At 37.9% G+C, this 22,476-nt stretch overlaps 1 protein-coding gene across 2 annotated transcripts in view; it reads left to right on the plus strand.

The window, feature by feature from the left end:
• BCAP29 (B cell receptor associated protein 29) overlaps positions 1–22,476 on the plus strand; it is a 40,414-nt gene that overhangs the window by 13,556 nt on the left and 4,382 nt on the right. For both annotated transcript variants that reach the window (XM_082662282.1, XM_082662283.1), the window contains exons 6-7: positions 2,036–2,144; positions 21,452–21,552. In XM_082662282.1, the coding sequence (XP_082518408.1) occupies positions 2,036–2,144; positions 21,452–21,552 (210 nt within the window). The remainder of the gene's footprint in view (positions 1–2,035; positions 2,145–21,451; positions 21,553–22,476) is intronic.

The raw sequence follows: 22,476 nt of genomic DNA on the forward strand, positions 1-22,476 counted from the left end.
TGTGTATTATTGTAGCTGGTAGCTATTGAATTTCAGATTCCAGGGCTCTTGGTCTTTCTCCAGCATCAAGTTACACAAAATAAAGTTGAACAAGTTGACAGGTGCAGTAATGAAAGCTTATTTACAAGACTGACACCAAATGCAACTTTTCCAAGTCAGTGGCAGTAATAATTCAAGCAGACAGGGTAAACATTCCTGTAACTCAGTCGTTCTCTTCCAATTTGGGTAATCACTGGAGGCTGTGTTAACTGAATTCAGTGAAGTAACAGCTAAGATTGTTTTGAACTTGAAATGGTCAACAAACTTGTAGAGATTTGGAGGGTTTTTTCCCTAGTTCCTGCTCTTAAAAAAAAATATATATATATATATATTTTTAATTTTGGAGATAAGAGGCTCCTTCGGTTTTAGTAGGTACTTCAGTCCTTTACCTCCTAAAAAAATTTCTTGGATTTATACAGTATATTCGTTCGAGCTTTAATTCCTCCTTCGGATCTGCCTAATCTCTGTTATAACACGGTAGTATTGTATACGATCTTGTGCTGCAGTATCTATGCTCTAGTCTCATCCTTTCCACTAGATTGAAGTTACCTGAGAGCAGAGACCATACTTGCATTTTTACTCCTTATAGTACATAGCACTGTAAAATATTTGCATGTAGTAGTAGCATGCTCAGTAGAACTTTGTTTTGTTTGTTTAATATATCAGCTTACATTAGAAAAGGAATCACTCTGCAGTAGAAATTCTTTACTGTGTCAGTCTGTTTTAAATTGTCCTGAGTTAACTTTTTTACCTGACTACAGAAGCTTTCCGTATCAAATTGCTGCCTTTTACTTGGTCAAATAACTCATGCCAGTATATACATGTTCTGTTTTTCAAACATTAATCTAATTTGCCTTTCTTGGTAACTTAACATCTTACAATTTCTTTTTGCTAAGTCGGCGTCTTCATTCTATTAACGATGATTTCCATCCAGACATATAGATTATGAAATTTTTACCCCATGATGTTTTTATTTTAGTCAAATATTTTACTATTCAGATCTTAATTTTTCTTGTCTAGAAAAGATAAGCTACAAACATAAACATTTTAAAAGCCAGAATAGATTTGAAAATAATAAAGAACGTCATAAAGGATTAACCGAATAAAAGTAATTTGGAGACTGTTCAATGAAAATTAGGTAGAATTGTCCAGGTGAAGAGATGGCCCTGTTATTCTCCACTTACCCATCTCTATCCTGACACCATTATATTCTTCTCTTATGAATTCGTCTATATAGAACTAGTCTGAGTAGACAGCTCTGCATTGGAACATAATGGCTTTCCAAGTAGTACTGTCCCCAGAACTATTTGTTTTTCCTTAGAGTAACATCACGCAATTAAAGAAAAGACATTGTTTATCTAAATACCTTTGAAAATACAATTTTTTTTTGGCTGCCTTGGGTCTTCGTTGCTGCGCGTGGGCTTTTTTCTAGTTGCAGTGAGCGGGGGCTACTCTTCGTTGCGGTAAACAGACTTCTTGTTGCAGTGGCTTCTTTTGTTGCGGTGCACGGGCTCTAGGCGCGCGGGCTTCAGTAGTTGTGCCACATGGGCCCCAGAGTGCACAGGCTTCAGTAGTTGTGGCTCGCACGCTCTAGAGCACAGGCTCAGTGTTGTGGCACACGGGCTTAGGTGCTCTGCAGCATGTGGGATCTTCCTGGACCAGAGATTGAACCCGGGTCCCCTGCATTGGCAGGCAGATTCTTAACCACTGTGCCACCAGGAAAGTCCCTGAAAATATAATTTTAATTGTAGCCCAACTAGAAACTCTTGTTATTTTCATTTCAGAGATTTCAGTCATAGAAGAAATTTTGTGTGTGTTTGCCAAATATCAAGTTTCTGCTAACAGAAGTTTACATTATAAAAAATTATAAAATACTGAAAAGGACAAAGAATAAAATAAAGATCAATAATTTAAAATACATTGTTCATCTCTTTTCCTGAAAGAATGGCTATTACAATCTAATGTTACTTCTTTCTATAACTCTCTTTTCTGATAGCTCTTGAAAAACCATGGCAAGGAAGAAGAACACATTTTGGAAGCGGAAAATAAAAAACTAGCAGAAGATAAGGAAAAACTGGAAACTGAATTAAAGAAGGCTTCAGATGGTAACGTTGTATGCATGCACAAAAGTAGGAAAAGTATTGTGATATTTTATGCTGTTACACTTCACTGTTTTTCCTAAAACAAAATCATGGCTAAATGTTCTTCTGGCTAAAATACCAAGAGTGACCTATTTATAAATTCCTGCTCGAATATGGAGATAAAACACTGTTTCAGCCAAGAGAAACATGCTCTGTTATACATACAAACATGTAGGTGTTTCAGATCTGTGTTGTAAATACAGATGTTCCTCCCTTAGCAAAAGAGCTATGTTCCTGAAAAGTTGCTTGTAAACACATGTTTGGAAATGAATCACATTTTTCCGTCATAGTATATTGCTTCTTTGAAAGAAGCAATGACGGGGGATTGCTTATTATTATTATTTATCTTATTTATTATTATTTATCTTATCTTATTATTATTTATCTTATAATTATTATTATTTATCTTATCTTATTATTTTGGTTATAAGAAAATACGTTGCTTATCTCAAGCCCTAATACTTTCTACCTGCCAGATATAAGGAAAATGTTCCTTGAAGAGATGGATAGGGATAGAATAAGCCACAGTCTAGGATGCCAGCTGAGAGCTTGAATGTCTCATTCCAGAACACACTGCAATGAGGACTTGGGGTAGGGCGTCCTAACTCCATTTTCCTGAAGGCAGCTATTTCTCCTACATTTTTTGTTTTTTGAAAAATAGCTCTGTTAGTATTTTCTTCTTCTTAGACAAGGAACAAATTATTATTGCCTGTAGCTGCATAGCACAGAAGAGTCCCAAGTCCAGTGTCATCCCAGGAAACTCTGAATAAAAGTTTATGGCTTGACCCCTGAGCAACATTCCTGCATATGACATAGTCCTTGATGTTGTCCAGATACTGGGGAACCTCTCAGTCAGAGTCAAGATAATAACCAATGCATAGACCTTCTCCAATTTCAGATCTCTTCCACTACTTTGTGTTGGGAATAACTTGGAGAACGTTCAGTGACTGAATCAAAGACCTACTTTATGCCATTTGTAAGTTTAGATTTTTTTTAATAGACCTCAGTATAATAGAAGTTTCTGTACTATAACTTGCTGTTTGCTTATCTATGGACATTGTTTGTGTAGAGTTGAGTTCATCAAGATGTATTTGAGGGACTTCCCTGGTGGTGCAGTGGTTAAGAATCCTCCTGCCAGTGCAGGGGACGTGGGTTCTAGCCCTGGTCCAGGAGGATCCCACATGCCACGGAGCAGCTAAGCCCATGTGCCACAACTACTGAGCCTGCTCTCTAGAGCCCACAAGCCACAACTACTGAAGCTCGCGTGCCAAGAGAAGCCACTGTAATGAGAAGCCCGTGCACCACAACAAAGAGTAGCCCCCGCTCAACACAACTAGAGAAAGCCTGCGTGCAGCAACAAAGACCCAACACAGCCAAAAATAAATAAATAAACCTATTTAAAAATAAAAAAGTATTTGAATTTGAGATGAAAAGCCTGAAGATAAAAGCTAATTCTGTTTAAAAAAAATCTGTAGGATATTTCATATATGATATAAAATATATAGTTACTTTCCTACTTCTTATTTAAAGTAAAAAAAGAAAAAGAAAATCATTTAGAGGCAGTAAGTTAAAAAATAAGTTACTCTTCTAGACAAGGTGGTAGATGATGTGATAGGTATAGTATAGCTCAAAATTCTAAATCTTCTCATAGTTGGTGTACTGTTGGCTCTTCTGCAATTCCAGACAATTCGGAACATGATCATGAAGTTTTAACATTTGTATGAAAATAAATTTAGTAATCAGACATTTCAAGTGAGAAGTAGTGTTCTTTTTTTACCCAACACAAAATATTGGTGCTAATCCTTCTGAAGAATGCAAGGGACTATTTCCAAAATACCTTTAATTAGTTTAAAAAAGTTATTTTAAATTTCTGCTTTTTTTTCATATTTGCCAAGGATCCTTTCCCTTATGTTGTAAGCAGAGTAGGACAGAAATAAAAAGACAGACAAGAATAGGTTGTGTGCCATGCTACACCTCTCCTAACCCTGGCCAGCTTAGTTTTTTCCTCCCTTTGCCTTTTAAAAATTCCAACTCTGAGATATTTTGAGCTTTAACCTCACAAGTCTGAAATATAACTCTAAACTCGGGGTTATTTTGAGTAATATAAAGAAACTCAATATTTCTTTAACAGACAATTCAGATGTCTGGAGAAAATGAACTCTTTGATAATACAGGCATTTTGTTTATGATCTGATAAGAAGAGATGCCAAGCTTCTGTGTTTGAAGTGTAGACTGCAAAACTGCTTTCAAAGTGAATCAGTGTTGAGGTAAAAGCAGATTTTACCTGTTTGAATATGTCCTGTTTGGTTCCTGCAAGGTGTGTAGTATTTTATGAACACATTTTATTTTATATAACATTGTTACTGACCTTGAGAAGATCAAAGTTCCATTTCTAAAGGAGGTATAACCCTGGCTATGTTCTCTTGACCTATACCAATCAAATTCATTAAGACAAGAACTAAGAAATAAATTAATAGTACAAGATTTGGATGAATTCAGCAGCACAATGCTTTGTACATAGTACCATTCAAATATATTCATAGATTTCTAAAAATTGAGGGTATTAAGGCTGACAGTGCTTAAGAAATGTTTTAGCAAGTTCTTTTATATTTGAAAACTGAGTAGATAGGCAGTGTGGTTTGTTTCTTAATAGAGGTAGAGTATTTTCCATATGTATGGTCTTACCCTTAGTGTTTCTTTAATCTAAGTGAAACATTTTCTCCAAATATATTAGCAGAAGTAAAGCATAAATACAAAATGTCTGTTTAAACTGATTCAATCCAAATTGGAAAAGTGCTATTCTGAAGGCAGGTATTAAGAGCACTCACTCTATCAGTAGTGCCAAAATCTCCATCAGTTTTTAACCACCAGCTTAGATTTTTGACCAGTTAGTAAATTACCTGTGCTTCAGTGCAGTAATATGACCCCAGTGAGCCAAACGAGAGCGTGCATGTCCCCAAGCACCCAATTTACACTCAGGACTAACTTAGTCAGGTGTAAGGACCTGATCTGTCATTTTTAATGATTTGTTTAATGGTAACTCTGATGTCCCAGTGTGTGGAGTAATTGGGAAAGGTCAGTGCCATGAAAAATGAGACCTTAGGCTCTAAAGAATTTACAAAGTTCACAAGCCCTCATAATAAAAATAGACCTTGTATGTAGTGGAAAACCTTCTGATATCCAAGGAGATTGACTTTTAAAGACTCTTCCAGGAGAGCTTCCCAGTATTTATTCTTAATACTTTCCCAATATTTATTCTTTTTTTTAATTAATTTCTTAAATTTATTTATTTTATTTACTTATTTTTTATTTTTGGCTGCGTTGGGTCATTGTTACTGCGCACAGGCTTTCTCTAGTGGCGAAGAGCGGGGGCTACTATTTGTTGCGGTATGCGGGCTTTTCATGTGGCTTCTCTTTGTTGCAGAGCATGGTCTCTAGGTGCGGGGGCTTCAGTAGTTGCAGCACACGGGCTCAGTGGTTGTGGCTCGTGGGCCCTAGAGCGCAGGCTCAGTAGTTGTGGCACATGGGCTTAGTTGCTCTGCGGCATGTGGGATCTTCCCGGACCAGGGCTCAAACCCATGTGCCCTGCATTGGCAGGTGAATTCTTAACCACTGCGAGGAAATACGTACCATTCAGTCATTGCGTGCATCCAGGCAGTGGTAAAAGTGGATACAGTTTTGAAAGTGATCGAGTTACCTGTGGACATGTCGCTTCCTCATTCTTTTAGGAGCAATAGTATACCCATAACATGCTACATTGAAAGTTACCAGGGCTGCCATTCTAATAGTAGAGGTTGAGTAGTAGTGTATTTCTCCTACATAAAGGGAAAAGAAAAAGAAGAAAATACAAAAAAATGATTGAGGCAAATTCCTTGACCCTGCCCTTATTCTTTCTTCCTTCCTTCCTTCCCTTCCTTTTCTTCCTTCCTTTCTTTTTCCTTCTATCAGCAATTTTTTTGGAACTATTCATATAACTTATTCATTGTAAGATCATTTAACATGGAGCATAATTAAAACTGTCCTTAAAAAGCATAACTATTGAGGGACTTCCCTGGCATTCCAGTGGTTAAGACTCTGTGCTTCCAGTGCAGGAGATGCGGGTTCCATCCCTTGTCAGGGAACTAAGATACCACATGTCACACTGCGCAGCCAAAAAATAAAAAGCATACCTGTTGAGGATAAGGCAAATTTTTATTTATTTTTCCTCCAGTTTTATTGAAATATAGTTGACATATGGCACTGTATAAGTTTAAGGTGTGCAGAGTAATAATTTGATTTACATGCATCATGAAGCAATTATCACAATAAGTTTAGTGAACATCCTTCATCTCATACAGATACAAAATTAAAGAATAGAAAATAACTTTTTTTCTTGTGATGAGGATTCTTAGGATTTCCTCTCTTAACAACTTTCATGTATGACATACACCAGTGTTAATTCTATTTATCATGTTGTATATTACATCCCTAGTACTTATCTTATAACTGGAAGTTGGTACCTTTTGACTGCCTTCACCCAATTGCCCCTCCCCCCCCACCTCTGGTAACCACAAATCTGGTCTCTTTTTTATGAGTGTGTTTGTTTTTGAAGTATAATTGACCTACAACACTATGTTAGTTCCTTTTACACAACATAGTGATTTGCTGTTTCTATACATTTCAAACTGATCACCACGATAAGTCTAGTCAAGTCTAGTTACCATAAGTCACCATACAAAGATATTACATAGTTACTGACTGTATTCCCCACACTGTACATTTCATACCTGTGACTCATTTATTTTGCAACTGGAAATCTGTACTTCTTAATCTCCTCACCTATTTCTTTCTTCCCCTTACCTCCCCTCCCCTCTGGCAAACACCTGTTTGTTCTCACTATATATAAAACTCTGTTTATGTTTTGTTATGTTTGTTAACTTTTTTTAATTCTACATATAAGTGAAATAATACATATTGCTCTTTCTCTGTCTGACTTACCTCACTTAGCATAACATTGATCCCTTCTAGGTCCATTCATGTTGTCACAAATGGCAAGATTCCATTCTTTTTTATGGCTGATTAATGTTCCATTGTGTGTGTGTCTGCATGTGTGCGCGTGCATGTGTTTGTGTGTGTGTGTGTATTACGTCTTTTTCATCCATGTGTCTTTTGATGGGCAGTTAGGTTGCTTCCATGTCTTGGCTATTGTAAATAATGCTTCAGTGAACATAAGGGTGCATGTATCTTACGTTCTCTAACTAATGTTTTAGTTTTCTTTGGATAAATACCCAGGAGTGGTATTGCTGGAGATAAAGCAAATTTTAAATGCTATCTAAACAAAGTATATACAAACAGAACAGAAACTGATTGTAAAGGCCCATTCTGTGTTCCTAAGTATTGGCAGCATATAACAGGGACCTTAGATTTGGACCAGGAAATGGAATCTTCTAATCCTATTTAAACTTCTCCTTTGCCAAATAGAAGGTTTATATTTTTCCACTCTCAACTAGTTTATTCAACTCTATTCCTGGATAAATGCTTCTCTGTCACTGTGGCTTACCTTGAAAAGAACTAGCATTCTAGCATTTCCTTTTACAGACCAACTTCACTACCCTTAAAGATGTTCAAGTGTTTTTTAAAACTCATCACCCTCTAATGCCAGTAATAAACAAATCATACTAACATAGGGACCAGGGAGTGAAGATAGTTGAAGTGCTTTACAAGAGAAATTGAAGATCAAGATAAGAGAGAAAATTACAAGGGAATTACTATTCTGTATATCAGTAACCCTAAATTCCTTCTTCTTGAGTTCCTTACAGAGGAACTGTTTGAGCCATCTATCTATCTAAAAATAAATTCTCAAAGTCCAAACTAAGCATATCTTACAGTTGCAAATTCTTGTGGGTGTAAATTCAACTATCTTTAACTTGCAGTTATAATCAAAGCCACCATCTTATTTTAAATTTTGCAATGCTTTAAAAAATTTGGTAGTTTTAGTCATATCATGTTTTTTGTTTTATGACCTTTTAATGAGTTTCTATGCTTTGAATAAGAAAAAAACATGTATTTTCTCCTCTGTTTACTTATCTGGAAGTTTCTGCTTCTTTAACATCTCCTTCCCTTCCTTTGTTAGCTGAAAAATAAAAGTCCATATTTTAAAAGAATAGCATAGTTTATTTGAAGGATGTGGCAATAGACTATATGTAATTAATAATACATCAGTTATTTAAAGCAAATAAAATATATGACCCACCATTTTAGTCAGGTTTTAGCTCTTAGGTTGTTTTTTCATTTTTTAATGAAAGATATATTGCCATTTATTAGTTTATATTATCTCCACATGCAGTTGATGTTACTGTCAAACCAGAAGAAGGAGGCTTTCTTGCTGTGACTGCTTTCCTGGCACTAATATATCATGGTGATATTTTCTCCTGCTGTTCCCTATTACATTCCCATTTAGTTGTGATGTTTTCCTTTTTGTGAGCTTCCTATCTGTTTGCAGGCCCTATATAAAATAAACTATTTAAGTGTCATCCAGTGACCAGGAGGAATAGCTACAGGGAAGATAGTAACTGAAGACAGAAATTCAAGGATACCTTTCATAGCATTGACAATACCAGCAAGCATGACTGATGCTACCTGAGGAAAAGCTTTTATTAGGTCTACAGAGGGGCATTAAAGCAAGAGAAAACAGTCTCTTCCCTGAAGAGCTTTATAACCCAGATGGATGGATCCAACATATATACATAAAGTGACTACAATTTATTTCTTCCCCTGTGTGATACATGAGTTAGTTTACTAAAAAACATGGAGTGGAGAGTGCTAAATGCATACTGAATAACAGAATGTTCCAGGTGATAAGAATATTATCAAGCATAGTTCTCCAAGTATGTTGATGGACATATAGATTGGATCAGCTTGTATCAGGTTTATGTTTACTGCCAAGTGCAGTAACGAAATTAAGCTGGACAACTCTGCTCTAAAAACACTTTTGAAATGGATGGAAAACAATCAGCTAGGAAAATGAGCTGGAAAATTAAAGAAGGAAAAACCTTTTCTTTGTAAAACTAAATCTCATTGCAGCATCCACTGTCTGTATAGCCTTTGTTCTTTCTATAAGCAAAATTGGAAGGGATAAAATGGGGAACTTCTTAAGAGGTTTCTTAAAATTTCCAGTATACTTTGGATCCTCCTCTCCTCTTATGCTCTGATACTTTAATTTATATTTCTTTTCAGTAAATTTATAGTCTAAGAGAAAAGTGGTAAGAAGTAGAAGTGTGTTTTAGGAGAAGGATCAGAAAACTATGGCCCATGAGCCAAATCTAACCTGCTGCCTTGATTTTAGAAATTAAATTTTATTAGAACAAACCATGCTCATTTGTTTACATATTTTCTGTGATTGTGGAGTTAAGTAAACTGGACAGAGTCTGCATGGCATAGAAAGCTGAAAATAAGGGAGTTCCCTGGCAGTCCAGTGGTTAAAACTCCGAGCTTTCACTGCAGAGGGCCCAGGTTCAGTCCCTGGTTGGAGAACTAAGATCCCGCAAGCCGAGTGGTGCGGCCAGAGAATAAAAAGAAAGCTACAAATATTTACAGTCTGGCCCTTTACAGGAGTAGTTTACTGACCCCTATTAAGGATCTTGAAGTAAGGAAGAATACCTTTTTCAGTGTAAATAATGGTGTTGAAGAGATTGGTTTCTGCTTAATATTGTTATAAAATTTGCTGTGCACTTAAGTGCTGGTTGAATGAATGTTGATCAGATAATTTAAGAAATTATATATGCTTATATGTAGTAAAACTAGTTCTTTGTTTACAGTCAAAGTAAACTGACTCCTTCAATTCTCGTATATGATGGTTTGTAAATTCTTCTAGATTCCACGTGTTGCTTCTGCTTACACACGAACTTGCTTTATAAAGCATATCCTTTTCAAAGCAGTTTGTATAAAGCTATACCTACACAGTACTTTGCCTAAAACGTACACCCTGATTTTTAAGTGCAAAGCCAGCATATTAATATAATTTGTAATTATTCTTTGCTAAGTCACAGAGCCAAAATTCTTTTCTTAAATACATTACTTAGCAACCCAGCTAAGATTAATGAAGGAAGTCTTCATGCATTTATTGGTGTTTCATTCGCTAATAGCATAAGAGTGGGGCTGATTTTATTTATTAAATTATAAAGCCTGCTCATCAGTTCCTTGGCCCCGAGTCCCAGTAATCCTTATAAGTATCAGCATGCCTTACATCCCTGTCTTTTCTAAAACCCAAAAGCGCTTCACCCATAAACCTCATTCATGGTCATAGTCCCCCAGAGGGTAGGGGCAGGCACCAATATACCTAGCGATAGGTATAGAAATTAAGACACACACAAAAAATCACTCATTTCCCCTTTGCTCATGTGGCAAATAGAGCTATAATTGGTTTCATGCATTAATGTTTACTCTTTAGTATAATTGTTTGGGCAGCTTTCTTTCCATTCCTTCTAAAGCATGTCCCTGCCATTAGTCTGGCTTCTTCACTTTGCCACTAGGGTGGCAACACCACAGATCTGATTATGCTTCTTCACTTCTTAAAACTCTGTATTGGTTCCTGTGACCTTTATAGCTCTTCAGGATGGCACACGTGGTCTTCTGCGATCTGCCCCCCAGCGTCATCTCTAGTTTTGCCTGCCCCACCCTTGTCCAGTCTAAATTTTATACCCCTACTCTATTAAATATGGGAGCTTTTCCTCCTAACAGTGGTGTTTCATCACCTTTCCCCTTTGTCCAGGACTGCAGGTCTGTCTGCCTCTACTGCCCTCTTCCTTCACACTCTGCCAGCTTGTGCTCATCCTTCAGCTCCAGCATCGCTGCCTCTCAGGAGCCTCCCTGAAACTCTCTCCCTTCAAGCTGGGTTGAGTGGCTTCCATCTGGACCTCCATAGTTCTGCATGGATACTAACTTAATAGTGTACTCTGTAGAAATTACTTTTCATTTGTTTATCTTTCTTACTAGATTGTAAGTGCTGTGAAGGCAAGGGCCACATCTAAGTCAACTCCTTGTCCCCAGCACATACTTAGTGTTCTAGGCCTGTTATCTAATAGATATGAATAAATCTCACCCCCAAACACTGGTTCATCATAATTAGGCTCTTGCAAACTACTTACCTCCTTCTTCTTCCTCCCCTCTTCCTCCCCCCTCCCCCCTTCCTCCTCTACTTCCCTCCTCTCTCAAGGACCGAGCTCTGGTGATAGTCAGGTATCCATCACTTGGTACCTGCACTCAAGCATCTCAGCATTGCTGAAGGAACTAACTTCTTATTTTAAATAAATGGTCACTGCATTCAGATGGTCCCTCAGCACTGTGACAGTCCTATTGAACTTCTCTAAAATCTTCACTTTTTCACTCTTCAGAACTACTTTAGATCTTCTCATCTCACTTCTAAATTCTAAATCCACCCTACTTCATTGGACACAAAGAATTAATCAAAAAAGTCATCTTCTCACCACCAAAACTACTGTCCTCCCTCAGCTGGCCTCAAACTTTACCTGTCCTTGGGTTACTGTGGATTAAGTGTCAATCCTTCTTCTACTGCTTTGGCTGCCAAGCCCACTATCCTTCTCAAGGATGCTGTTTCTGCAATTACTTCCTCACTTCCTATCACCCTACAGACATCTCCTGGCATCTCCTATCCCAAAACATAAAAACAAAAACTTCCTTTTGTCTCATATTCCTTCACTTACTGCCCCATTTCTCTGCTCTACTTCATAGCAATTTATTTTTTTCCTTTTAACTTTTTATTCAGACATAATAAATTCAAATCACACAATTCAAATCACAGGAGAGATGCAAAAATAATACCAAAAAAATATGCCCTGTACCCAAATGATAACACCTTACACTTGCCTTATCCTTTTCTTTCTCTTCATATTTTCCTCTCACTTATTATTTTTATATTTTCCAAATGGTGATTTTCTAATTCTCTTATTCCTTCTCCATTTATTAGATGCCATTCTATTGTTAAACGAGCAGCTTTCCCTTTTTCCCCCAGTTACTTATTGATTTGCTTGTGTAATATATTCATTGCATTATAATTCATTGTGAGCATTATATTTTAGTGTTCAGATTGTCTCAGATTTGGCCAGTGGAAGTCTTTTCAAGCTGGGTCCCATATCATTTTGTCATGCCCCCATTCTGTAAGCACATACATTCTGGTATAACAAGATAGTCCAAGCTTATCTTGTACTTTTCCTCCTCTATCCCTTGAATCAACCATTTCTCCAGTGAGCCTTTAGGTAGGGAATGGTATTTAGAAAATAATATCTAGAGCCTAGGTGTGCTCATTGCTACTGGGGTGTCATTACTTCTAGGTGCCCTTAGCAGACAGAACTGATAGTAGCTTAAATTTTACCACTTTAGAGAAACTTTTCCTGAGTACTCCATCTCATGTGGCTGCATAGTCATTCTTTATCACATCACCCTATTCTAACTTTCTTCATGACACTTGGCACTCACTGTTGGTTGGTTGGTTGCTTTATTGTGCGTCTTCCTCTGACTAGAAAATGAGTATTACAAGAGCTAAGACCCTACCTATCTTTTCATCCTCAACACTTAGTAGAATGCCTGATGCCTAGTAGTCATTCCATACATTGTTGAATGGATAGATGAGTGGATGACTCCCTTGTCTTAGGGCAGTTTCACCTGTGTAACAGCTTCATCTTCTCTAGTCATGAACAGTAGGAATCTTTGGAGGGGCTCTTATGTGTCATGGACTCTCAGTGGTTAGAGACTGGGAAAAACGTTTCCTTCTTCATACTCTTGATGAAAACAGTAAAGATTTCTCATCGCTGTTAAGGAGCTTAATTCTCATAGCCCTTCTGTATTTGTTGTACAAATTGACCCTAATGTGGATTTCATAAAAACTGTTTTTATGAACACTAACTTTAAATATTTTTAAGATATTTATAATCATATTGCCTCTCAACCCTCCTCTTAAATAACTTAAACCTCTTACACATAAGATTTATTCATGAAGGTTAAGGGACCTACACTTTGATATTCTTGAAATGTATTAAGTTCATGCTTCTTTTTTTTTTTTTTTTTAGTCTATGGCAATATCTAGATCACTTTTCGTGATCTGGCTTACCTCGTTTTTATTTTTGAATTTAATTTTATTCATTTTTCTATACAGCAGGTCCTTATTAGTCATCAGTTTTATACACATCAGTGTATTAATGTCAATCCCAATCGCCCAGTTCATCACACCACCATGCCCCCCCGTGGCTTCCCCCCTTGGTGTCCATACGTTTGTTCTCTACATCTGTGTCTCAATTTCTGCCCTGCTAACTGGTTCATCTGTACAATTTTTCTAGGTTCCACATGTATGTGTTAATATACGATATCTGTTTTTCTCTTTCTGACTTACTTCACTCTGTGTGACAGTCTCTAGATCCATCCACGTCTCTACAAATGACCCAACTTCATTCCTTTTTATGGCTGAGTAATATTCCATTGTGTATATGTACCACATCTTCTTTATCCATTCATCTGTTGATGGGCATTTAGGTTTCTTCCATGACCTGGCTATCATAAATAGTGAGATTCATGCTTCTTTACTAGAATATCTGCTTTTCTTTTATCTACTGCCTCACTCCCGACTCACTGACTTTTTTTAATATTACCACTTTGGTGGGGTTTTAACTACATAATATAATAATTTTAAAACATCAGAAGATTTTACACAAAAGAAAAATTTAATTAAGTTTTTGTTTATTTAAAACAATGGAACTTAAGGGGTCATATTTGATAGGTTCTTACTAAGATAGTACTTATAGCCTAATGAATTTTATTATATCTTGTCCTGTATACATGTGTTTTGTGTGAGGTTTTTTCCCACTGTACTTTTTTAAAATAAACTTTATGTTAGGACAGTTTATATTTATAGAAAAGTAGGCAATATAGTACAGAGAATTATCATATACCCCACACTCAGTGTCTCCTGTTATTCATGTCTTACATTAATATGCTTCATTTATACAATTAATGAACCAATATGGATATATTATTATTGACAAAGTCCATAGTTTATTCAGATTTCCTTAGTTTTCACCTCACATCTTTTTTCTGTTCTAGGATCTCATTCAGGATACCACATTACATTTAGCTTTATGTCTCCTTAGGCTCCTCTAGGCTATAATAATTTCTCAGACTTTCCTTATTTTTGAAGAGCTTGACAGTTTTGAGAAGTATTGGCTATTTTACAGAATGTTTCTCTATCAGAAGCTGTCTGATATTTTTCACGGTCAGACTGGAGTTATGGGACTGGAGAGGAAAGTCACAGAGGGTAAAGTGCCATTTTCATCACGTTATTCCAGAAATACATACCAGCATGATTCATCACTGTTGATGTTGACCTTGACTGCCTGGCGGATGTTAGTGTTTGTCAGGTTTCTCTATGCAATGTTACTTTTCTCCCCCTCTTCCCATAGTGTAGTCTTTGGAAGGAAGTCACTATTTGTAGCCCAAGCTTAAGAAGTGGGGGGTTATGCCCTACCTCCTTGAGGTGAGAGTATCTACATAAATTTTTGGAACTCTTCTGCACAAATATGTCTATTTACCACTAATTATTTATTTATTTAATCATAGGTATTCATTTTATACTGTAGATTATAATTTAATACTCTTAATCTATACTCGTGCTTCTCTTCATAATCAAATGAATCTTTTGCCTTTTCCTAAAGATTCGTCTGGGGAGGGATAAAGCATGACTATTGCTTCAGTTTTTTGAGGCCTTCTGGGAATAAACAAGGCTGTAAAAAAAAAAGAAAGAAAAAAATACTCTTTTATTTATTTTGTTGCTCAAGTCATTTTTTTAGCATTAGCCATTGGGAGCTCCTTCAGTTGGCTCCTGTGTCTCTTTGACGTGTCCCCATCATTTTGGATTTTTTTTTTTTTGCTTTATCTTTTCTTGAGTACATCCTTCTGACTCTACAAGGTGCTCCAGGCTTATCTTGTATATATCCTGCCCGATAGAATCAGTGTTTTCTTTTTTTTTTTAAACTAAACTGGATTCTGTAATAGTATTCATTTGCTTTTTGTTTTTAATTATGAATTAGCATGAGATATTTGTAACGTGATTATATTTTTATCAAAATATCAAGAAAGGTCTGTTTGCTTTGTGACTTTCCAGCTAGCCTGAATTTATTTCCATTAAAGATATAATTTGGTTTAGTTGCAACCAAGATTCCTATCAAGTGACTAAAGTGGTACCTCATTGTTTACCTGACATTTATCATATTTTCAAAAAATGAACTGGTTCCACACAAGTGAATTTTTCAGATGCTTAAAGCTTAGACTTTTCATTTGTCTGTTCTGTCCTTCCTTCAGGGAACATATTTTAGACACCTGCCATGTGCTAGGCACAGTGCTGGGTACCCAGAACAGAGAGACAAGACACAGCTTTGTTTCTTGAGTAGTCCACAGTCCGGTAGGGACATAGTTATACCTCAGCATGATAAGTGCTATAATAAAATTAAGCTCAAGATGAAGTAGAAGCCAACAGAAAAGATCAAGGATAATTTCTTGACATTTCAAAGGATAAATATTAATTACCCAGATGAAATAGGAGAGAATGAGTCAGGCAGGGAGGTGAAAGGAGATGGGCAAGGATGTTTTAACAAAATGAGTAGCATGTAACTGAAAGAGTATGCCTTTCTGAAGTACTACAAGGTGCTCACTGTGGCTGGAGCATAAAATAAGGTGGAGGTAGTGGTGAGAGTTGAAAAGTAAGCCTAGGATCCATCATAAAGGGCCTCATGTGCCATGTTTATATGTTAACATTTTGGTGGGGGGAGCACTGCTGGAGGGTTTTTAGGCGGAGGAGCAAGCAATCACTTTGACATTACTGTGGACAATGAATTAGAGTAGCCAAGAAACAAGGTGAGGAATCCATTTCAATAATCTAAACTAGAGATGAGGACCGTGATAACAGATTGAGTGAAGTGGATGGATTGGAGAGATAAAAAGGAAGTAGAATCAACACACCTTATCAACATACGGATGTGAGGTTAAAAAAGAGTGGGTGAGGGCTTCCCTGGTGGCGCAGTGGTTGAGAGTCCGCCTGCCGATGCAGGGGACGCGGGTTCGTGCCCCGGTCTGGGAAGATCCCACATGCCGCGGAGCGGCTGGGCCCGTGAGCCATGGCCGCTGAGCCTGCGCGTCCGGAGCCTGTGCTCTGCAACAGGAGACGCCACAGCAGTGAGAGGCCCGCGTACCACAAAAAAAAAAAGAGTGGGTGATAATTGAAGTGATAAATAAAACAGACCTTACCTGCATGTACCTGACAATATAGGCTTGTACAAAAATTACCACAATATAATTAAAACCACATTTATGTCCCTTACTGAACAGAAGTTTGTGTGTCTACTTTCCAAATATTTTGGAAGCATTACTGTAGCTTAACGGTCCAGTGATGGTCCCTGTAAAGGAACAGTACATGTGAGGATTAAGTACTGAAGAGCTCTGGTATGTCACACTCTCGAGTTCTCAAAAATAGAACCAAATGAACGGAAAAGAAATCAACACTAGATGTAGGGAAATTTTTCAAATTAAAATTTGAAAAATTTATTTCTCTGGCACAATCCTTATAGCTAGTGTACAGCAGCCAGCTTGAGCTGCCACGCCAGTGTGTCTAAAAATTTTCTCTTACATTTCTTGGCAGAGCTTAGCTAATACTGTCTGTTATCCCGGGTAGAAAATACAGTGATACAATACAGTTACACAGTGCATCGGTCTCACCAGCTCCTCTTGCTGTGCAAATAGCTCCATAAATGTAAGTTTGGCACTTGGAAAACCACAAATATTTTTGGCCTGCTTACATGGCATTTTACACAAACATTTTGGCTTACTACATGTCACTGTAACATTAATTGGGGTTATTCTTTATATTAATAAATGATTTTTGCCTCAAAAAGTTCCCAGAGAACATAAATGAATCTGGCCAGTATTGTCATGAAATATCTCAACATTTCCGTAACGCTACTGGCAAATGATAGCAGCTCATTTCTGCAGATGAGAAAATTGAAATAGTGACTTAGATGTATCACCTCAAGCCTCCTTGTCTGATGTCTTCCGTATATATGCTGTTTCCAAAATAACATGGTTCAAAATAAAACAAGCATATTCAAATGTCAGATAACAAGTTTATATAATCCCTTAGTCATGAAGGCAGTTCCAGAAGGAGGTAGAAGACAACCAAAACAGAATATTGTAATTTTTATAAAATGAGAGGTAGAGAAAGGACTAGGAAACAGTCCAAAAGGCTCCTAGACAGTAACATCCTCTCCTAATTAGAGTGAAATCAGTAAAATAGTCATCATTAGGTTTACTAATATCCACTGAAATACAAAATAAAATAAGAAACACAGTTCATGCCTTGGCTTGATAAGTGCAAGAAAAACAGGATTTGCCTGCAGTTGTTTTGTTATAGCTTCGTACCATTCATGATGAGAAGAAACTTCTGGATAGACTGTACATGTGGTTTTCTAGCTGCTTCTACAGATTTGTAGTTCCACTTGACTCATTCTTTCTCCTAACAAATCATGAGAAAAATAGTATCTTTTAATAAGGAACTAATGAGTTGATATCTAAGAATTTCCCAATTAATTTATTCATTTCAAAAATTTAAGTATAAATCGTTTTTAACATTAAGGTGAACTGTTCAATACAACCTCCTGACCAACATTTTTTTTTTTTTTTTTTTTTTTTTTGCCGTATGCGGGCCTCTCACTGCTGTGGCCTCTCCCATTGCGGAGCACAGGCTCCGGACGCGCAGGCTCAGTGGCCATGGCTCACGGGCCCACCCGCTCCGCGGCATGTGGGATCTTCCCAGACTGGGGCACGAACCCGTGTCCCCCGCATCGGCAAGGGGACTCAACCACTGCGCCACCAGGGAAGCCCCCTTTCTTTCTCTTTCTTTTTTCTTTTCTTTTCTTTTCTTTACTTTCTTTTCTTTCCTTCCTTCCTTTCTTTCCTTTCTGCATTGGATCTTTGTTGTTGTATGTGGGCTTCCTCTAGTTGTGGCGAGTGGGGGCTACGCTTCATTGCAGTGCGTGGACTTCTCACTGCGGTGGCTTCTCTTGTTGCAGAGTACCGGCTCTAAGCACGTGGGCTTCAGTAGTTGTGGCATGCAAGCTCAGTTGTTGTGGCTCACGGAATCTAGAGCACAGGCTCAGTAGTTGTGGTGCACGGGCTTAGTTGCTCCATGGCATGTGGGATCTTCCCAGACCAGGGATGGAAACTGTGTGTGTCCCCTCCATTGGCAGGCGGATTCTTAACCACTGTGCCACCAGGGAAGTCCCTGCTTTTTATATACCAAAGTAAGTCCAGGCTCGTAAACATTTTTAGTAAGGAAGGAACTGAAGATAACACCATGTTTTGTATTTTCAAGTATCATCTAGGGGGCTTCCCTGGTGGCGCAGTGGTTAAGAATCTGCCTGCCAATGCACGGGACATGGGTTCCAGCCCTGGTCCAGGAAGAAAGCACATGCTGTGGAGCAACTAAGCCCCTGTGCCACAACTATTGAGCCTGAGCTCTAGAGCCCACGAGCCACAACTACTGAGCCCGTGTGCCGCAACTACTGCCGTGCGCCTAGAGCCCATGCTCCGCAACAAGAGAAGCCACCGCAATGAGAAGCCCGCATACCGCAACGAAGAGTAGCCCCCGCTCGCCGCAACTAGAGAGAGGCCACACACAGCAACGAAGACCCAACGCAGCCAAAAATAAATTTATTAATTAAAAAAAAAGTATCATCTAGGAAAGGCCTTACACACAGATTGAAAAGTAATGTGTAAATCTTTGTATTGTGGGTGTGGTCCCTATGAAATCTAACCAACTACCAAAAATCTCTCTTCCACATCTAACCCATGCCCTTCTTTACTAAGTGACGCATAAAATTTGTCAAATTCAACTTTTAATACCTAGTTTAGATTTATGGACCTATAGAAGTAATGTGGAGGAAGTTATAAAGCTGCGCTGTCTATTATGGCTAGCCATTAGCTACATATGGCTATTTAAATCAAAATTTAAGGGACTTCCCTGGTGGCGCAGTTGTTATGAATCCACCTGCCGATGCAGGGGACACGGGTTCCATTCCTGGTCCGGGAAGATTCCACATGCCACAGAGCAACTAAGCCCATGTGCCACAACTACTGAAGCCTGTGCGCCTAGCACCTGTGCTCTGCAACAAGAGAAGCCACCGCAATGAGAAGCCCACGCACCAGAGCGAAGAGTAGCCCCCGCTCGCCGCAACTAGAGAAAGCCCACGCGCAGCAATGAAGACCCAACACAGCCAAAAATAATTCATTAAAAATAAATAAATAAATATTTAAATTTGATTTAATTTAAAACTCAGTTCTTCAGTTGCACTAGCCACATTTAAAGTGTTCAGTAGCCACATGAAGCTAGTGGCTGCCATATTGGACAGCACAGTTGTAGAACATTTATCGGACAATGCAGATGTAGAACAATGCAGAGAGTTTAATTTGACAAAATAGTCTAGAAAGTATTGATACAAAAGGCACTTCAGTTGATAGTGACTTACATACTTATATATAACATATGATGGCTTCTCAGGAGGGAAGGCAATCAAACTGTTTATAAACAGAACCTGTAATTTCATTTTGCCAAAAAAGTGACTTAAATTTTATAAATCCCACTTTCTTTCCTAAAATCCTACCCTAAAAAATTTACAAATGCAGAACTTGTGAAGGCTACATGTGCAGAATTGTATGTAGAGCCAGTTCAGGATTCCCAGATTTTCTCCAGTCCATCTTACACTACTCTTCCCTTCTACACATTTGCTCATTAGCTTCTACGCAGTATGTTGACTTAAATGTTTATCTCATATATATATATTTTTTTAACTTCTGCCTAATTTGCTGACTTAGATTGTACCCTTTTGGTAGACAAAGACTAATATGTAGCCATATTTGTGTATCATCTTGAGGTTAAAGTCTTTAAGTGCCACTTATACACCCCATATTTTTCAGCTTTGTATAAGAAAGTGATTGTTCTTAAGGAAATATTGTCACCCAGCCCTTAGTAAAAATGATAAAATATTTTTTCCACCCTCAGTTTTTTCAAAAGTAGACCCTTCTGATAAACTCTGCTCTATAATGCCTGAGTCCAGGTTGAGCCTGGGAGGTGTTAGGATAAGCCTGGAACATCTTGTGCCAGAAACTGTTGGGGGCATAGTCGAAGGACATGGATGCCAGCCTAAAGTTCCCACTGGCCAAATCTGGGGGAAATTAAGTATAGTAATGAATTATAAGTCATTGAAAATATAGGAATGTATTAGTTCATACTGATGATGGATGGATGGATGGAGAAGAAAGGAAGGCTCTTCTTTATAGTACAATGCTGACTGATAAATTTGGATGGAATGATGAAGTTGGAAAATCACCATTCTGCAACCATCACAACAAAGATTGGTTTAGGCAAGAATGATCAGTAGATGCTAAATATAGGGGGGATGTTTTGACAAGGAACAGGATGTTTACATAGTCTTAATTGTCTTCTCACTGCTTCTTAGTTACAAGGAGGAAAATAACTATAATATGGAAAAACCAGTGAGAGGCAGATGGGCCTCTGGATATGATACCTTGAGATACATTCAGCATCATTTATGTCATATTTGTATGTAAGTGGGAGGCATAACCTGAATTTAATCATAAGAAGACATCAGACAAAATCAAAGTGGAAATCATTCTATTAAAAAAAAAGTGTCCTGCATTCTTAAAAATGTCAATGTCTTGAAAGATAGGGGAGAAGAAGGCAGGGGGAAGGCTGAGGAACTATTCCAGATTAATGGAAACTAAAGAGACATGACAACTTACTGTTAATCTTTGATATAGGACTGGATCTCTGGACTAGAACTGAAAAAATGATAAAAAGGTCATAATTAGGACAGTTGCCAAGACTGGAATATGGATGGTAGATTAGATAAAGGGTATTGTATTGGTGTTAAATTTCCTAAATTTGCTAACTATATGATGAATATCTTTGTTCTTAGGAAGTACACAATGACGTACTTAAGGGTAGAGGAGGAGGATGTCTGTAACTTAGTCTCAGATGGTTCAAGAAAATGATTGTGCATGTGTGGAGATAGAGAATACAATTACAAATGTACCATATCGTCAACAGTTGGTGAATTTGAGTAAAGGCTACAAAGAAGTTCTCCAAGTGTTGCAAGTTTTCCATAAATTTGAAATTATTTCAAAATAAAAATTTTACAACTCTGTTCGATGTTCTCTAGCCCTTTCTAAGGCACAAAATGACATGACGGTGATGAAGATGCAATCAGAGAGACTTTCGAAAGAATATGACCGGCTCCTGAAAGAACACTCAGAACTTCAGGTGGGTGACATCCATTTTACGAGCCTCAGCTTTTTGAAATAGTAATTAATTACCTAAGTCAATTATTTGGGTTATTTGCCCTTCGCAAGCCAAGAGGATTGATAGTTAATCCTGACTTTGCAAAGTGATTAAATAAGCCAATTTTTACTTGAAGATTGGGATATTGCATGAAAATAATCATAACAGAGAGAATTACTGACATGCTAACTTACAGCATTCTAGCTGGAGTAAACTTTTAAGCCAAAGAATTGAGCCATAAAAACAGCAGCATTGGAAACCAGACTGGTTCTGGAAAAATTTAGTTTTACCATTTAGAATGTTTGCCATATGCACGCCAAAATAAAGCCAAAAATTGAAGACCCACATTACACTACTCCTTCTATCCCACTGTTTGAAATATCTTAGGACAAAGCCTGAGGCATTCAAATATATGTTTTACCTCCAGAGTTGAGTTGAAAGATGGAAATGGAGAAAACCTTTTTATCATTGAAGTCACAAAGTCAGGGGCCATGGTTTTCTTTCTGTTCCCCTTCAGTCCAGCAAGAGTCAGTTCCCTACCTTCACCCATGTTGGGTTTGTCTTCCGTTCCTTCTTGGGCTGCCAGCCCCTAGCCTGATTTGATTTCCCAGCCCACTTTGACCACGTGTGGGGAGAATTCAGGGAAGAGACCATTCCAGAGGCAACCCTGGCCCTCGCAATTCCTCCCAAGATGGAGGGTCTCTGCTCTTCTGCTTTCAGATTGGGTTTATCCTTAGAAATTGGCAGCATTTGTGGCCTTCAGTGAGGGCTTTTTAGCAATTACAGCTCTACAGTTATTTCACTGTATTAGAAGCCTTAGTACCAGGACTCATTTCCCTGCATGTCAGTGGTCATTGTATCTTCAGGATCCAGCACTGTGCCTGGCACAAGACAAACAAGCACGAT

The sequence above is a fragment of the Grampus griseus genome (assembly GCF_964374135.1).
Source record: "Grampus griseus genome assembly, chromosome: 9".
In the NCBI taxonomy this organism is placed as follows: Eukaryota; Metazoa; Chordata; class Mammalia; order Artiodactyla; family Delphinidae; genus Grampus; species Grampus griseus.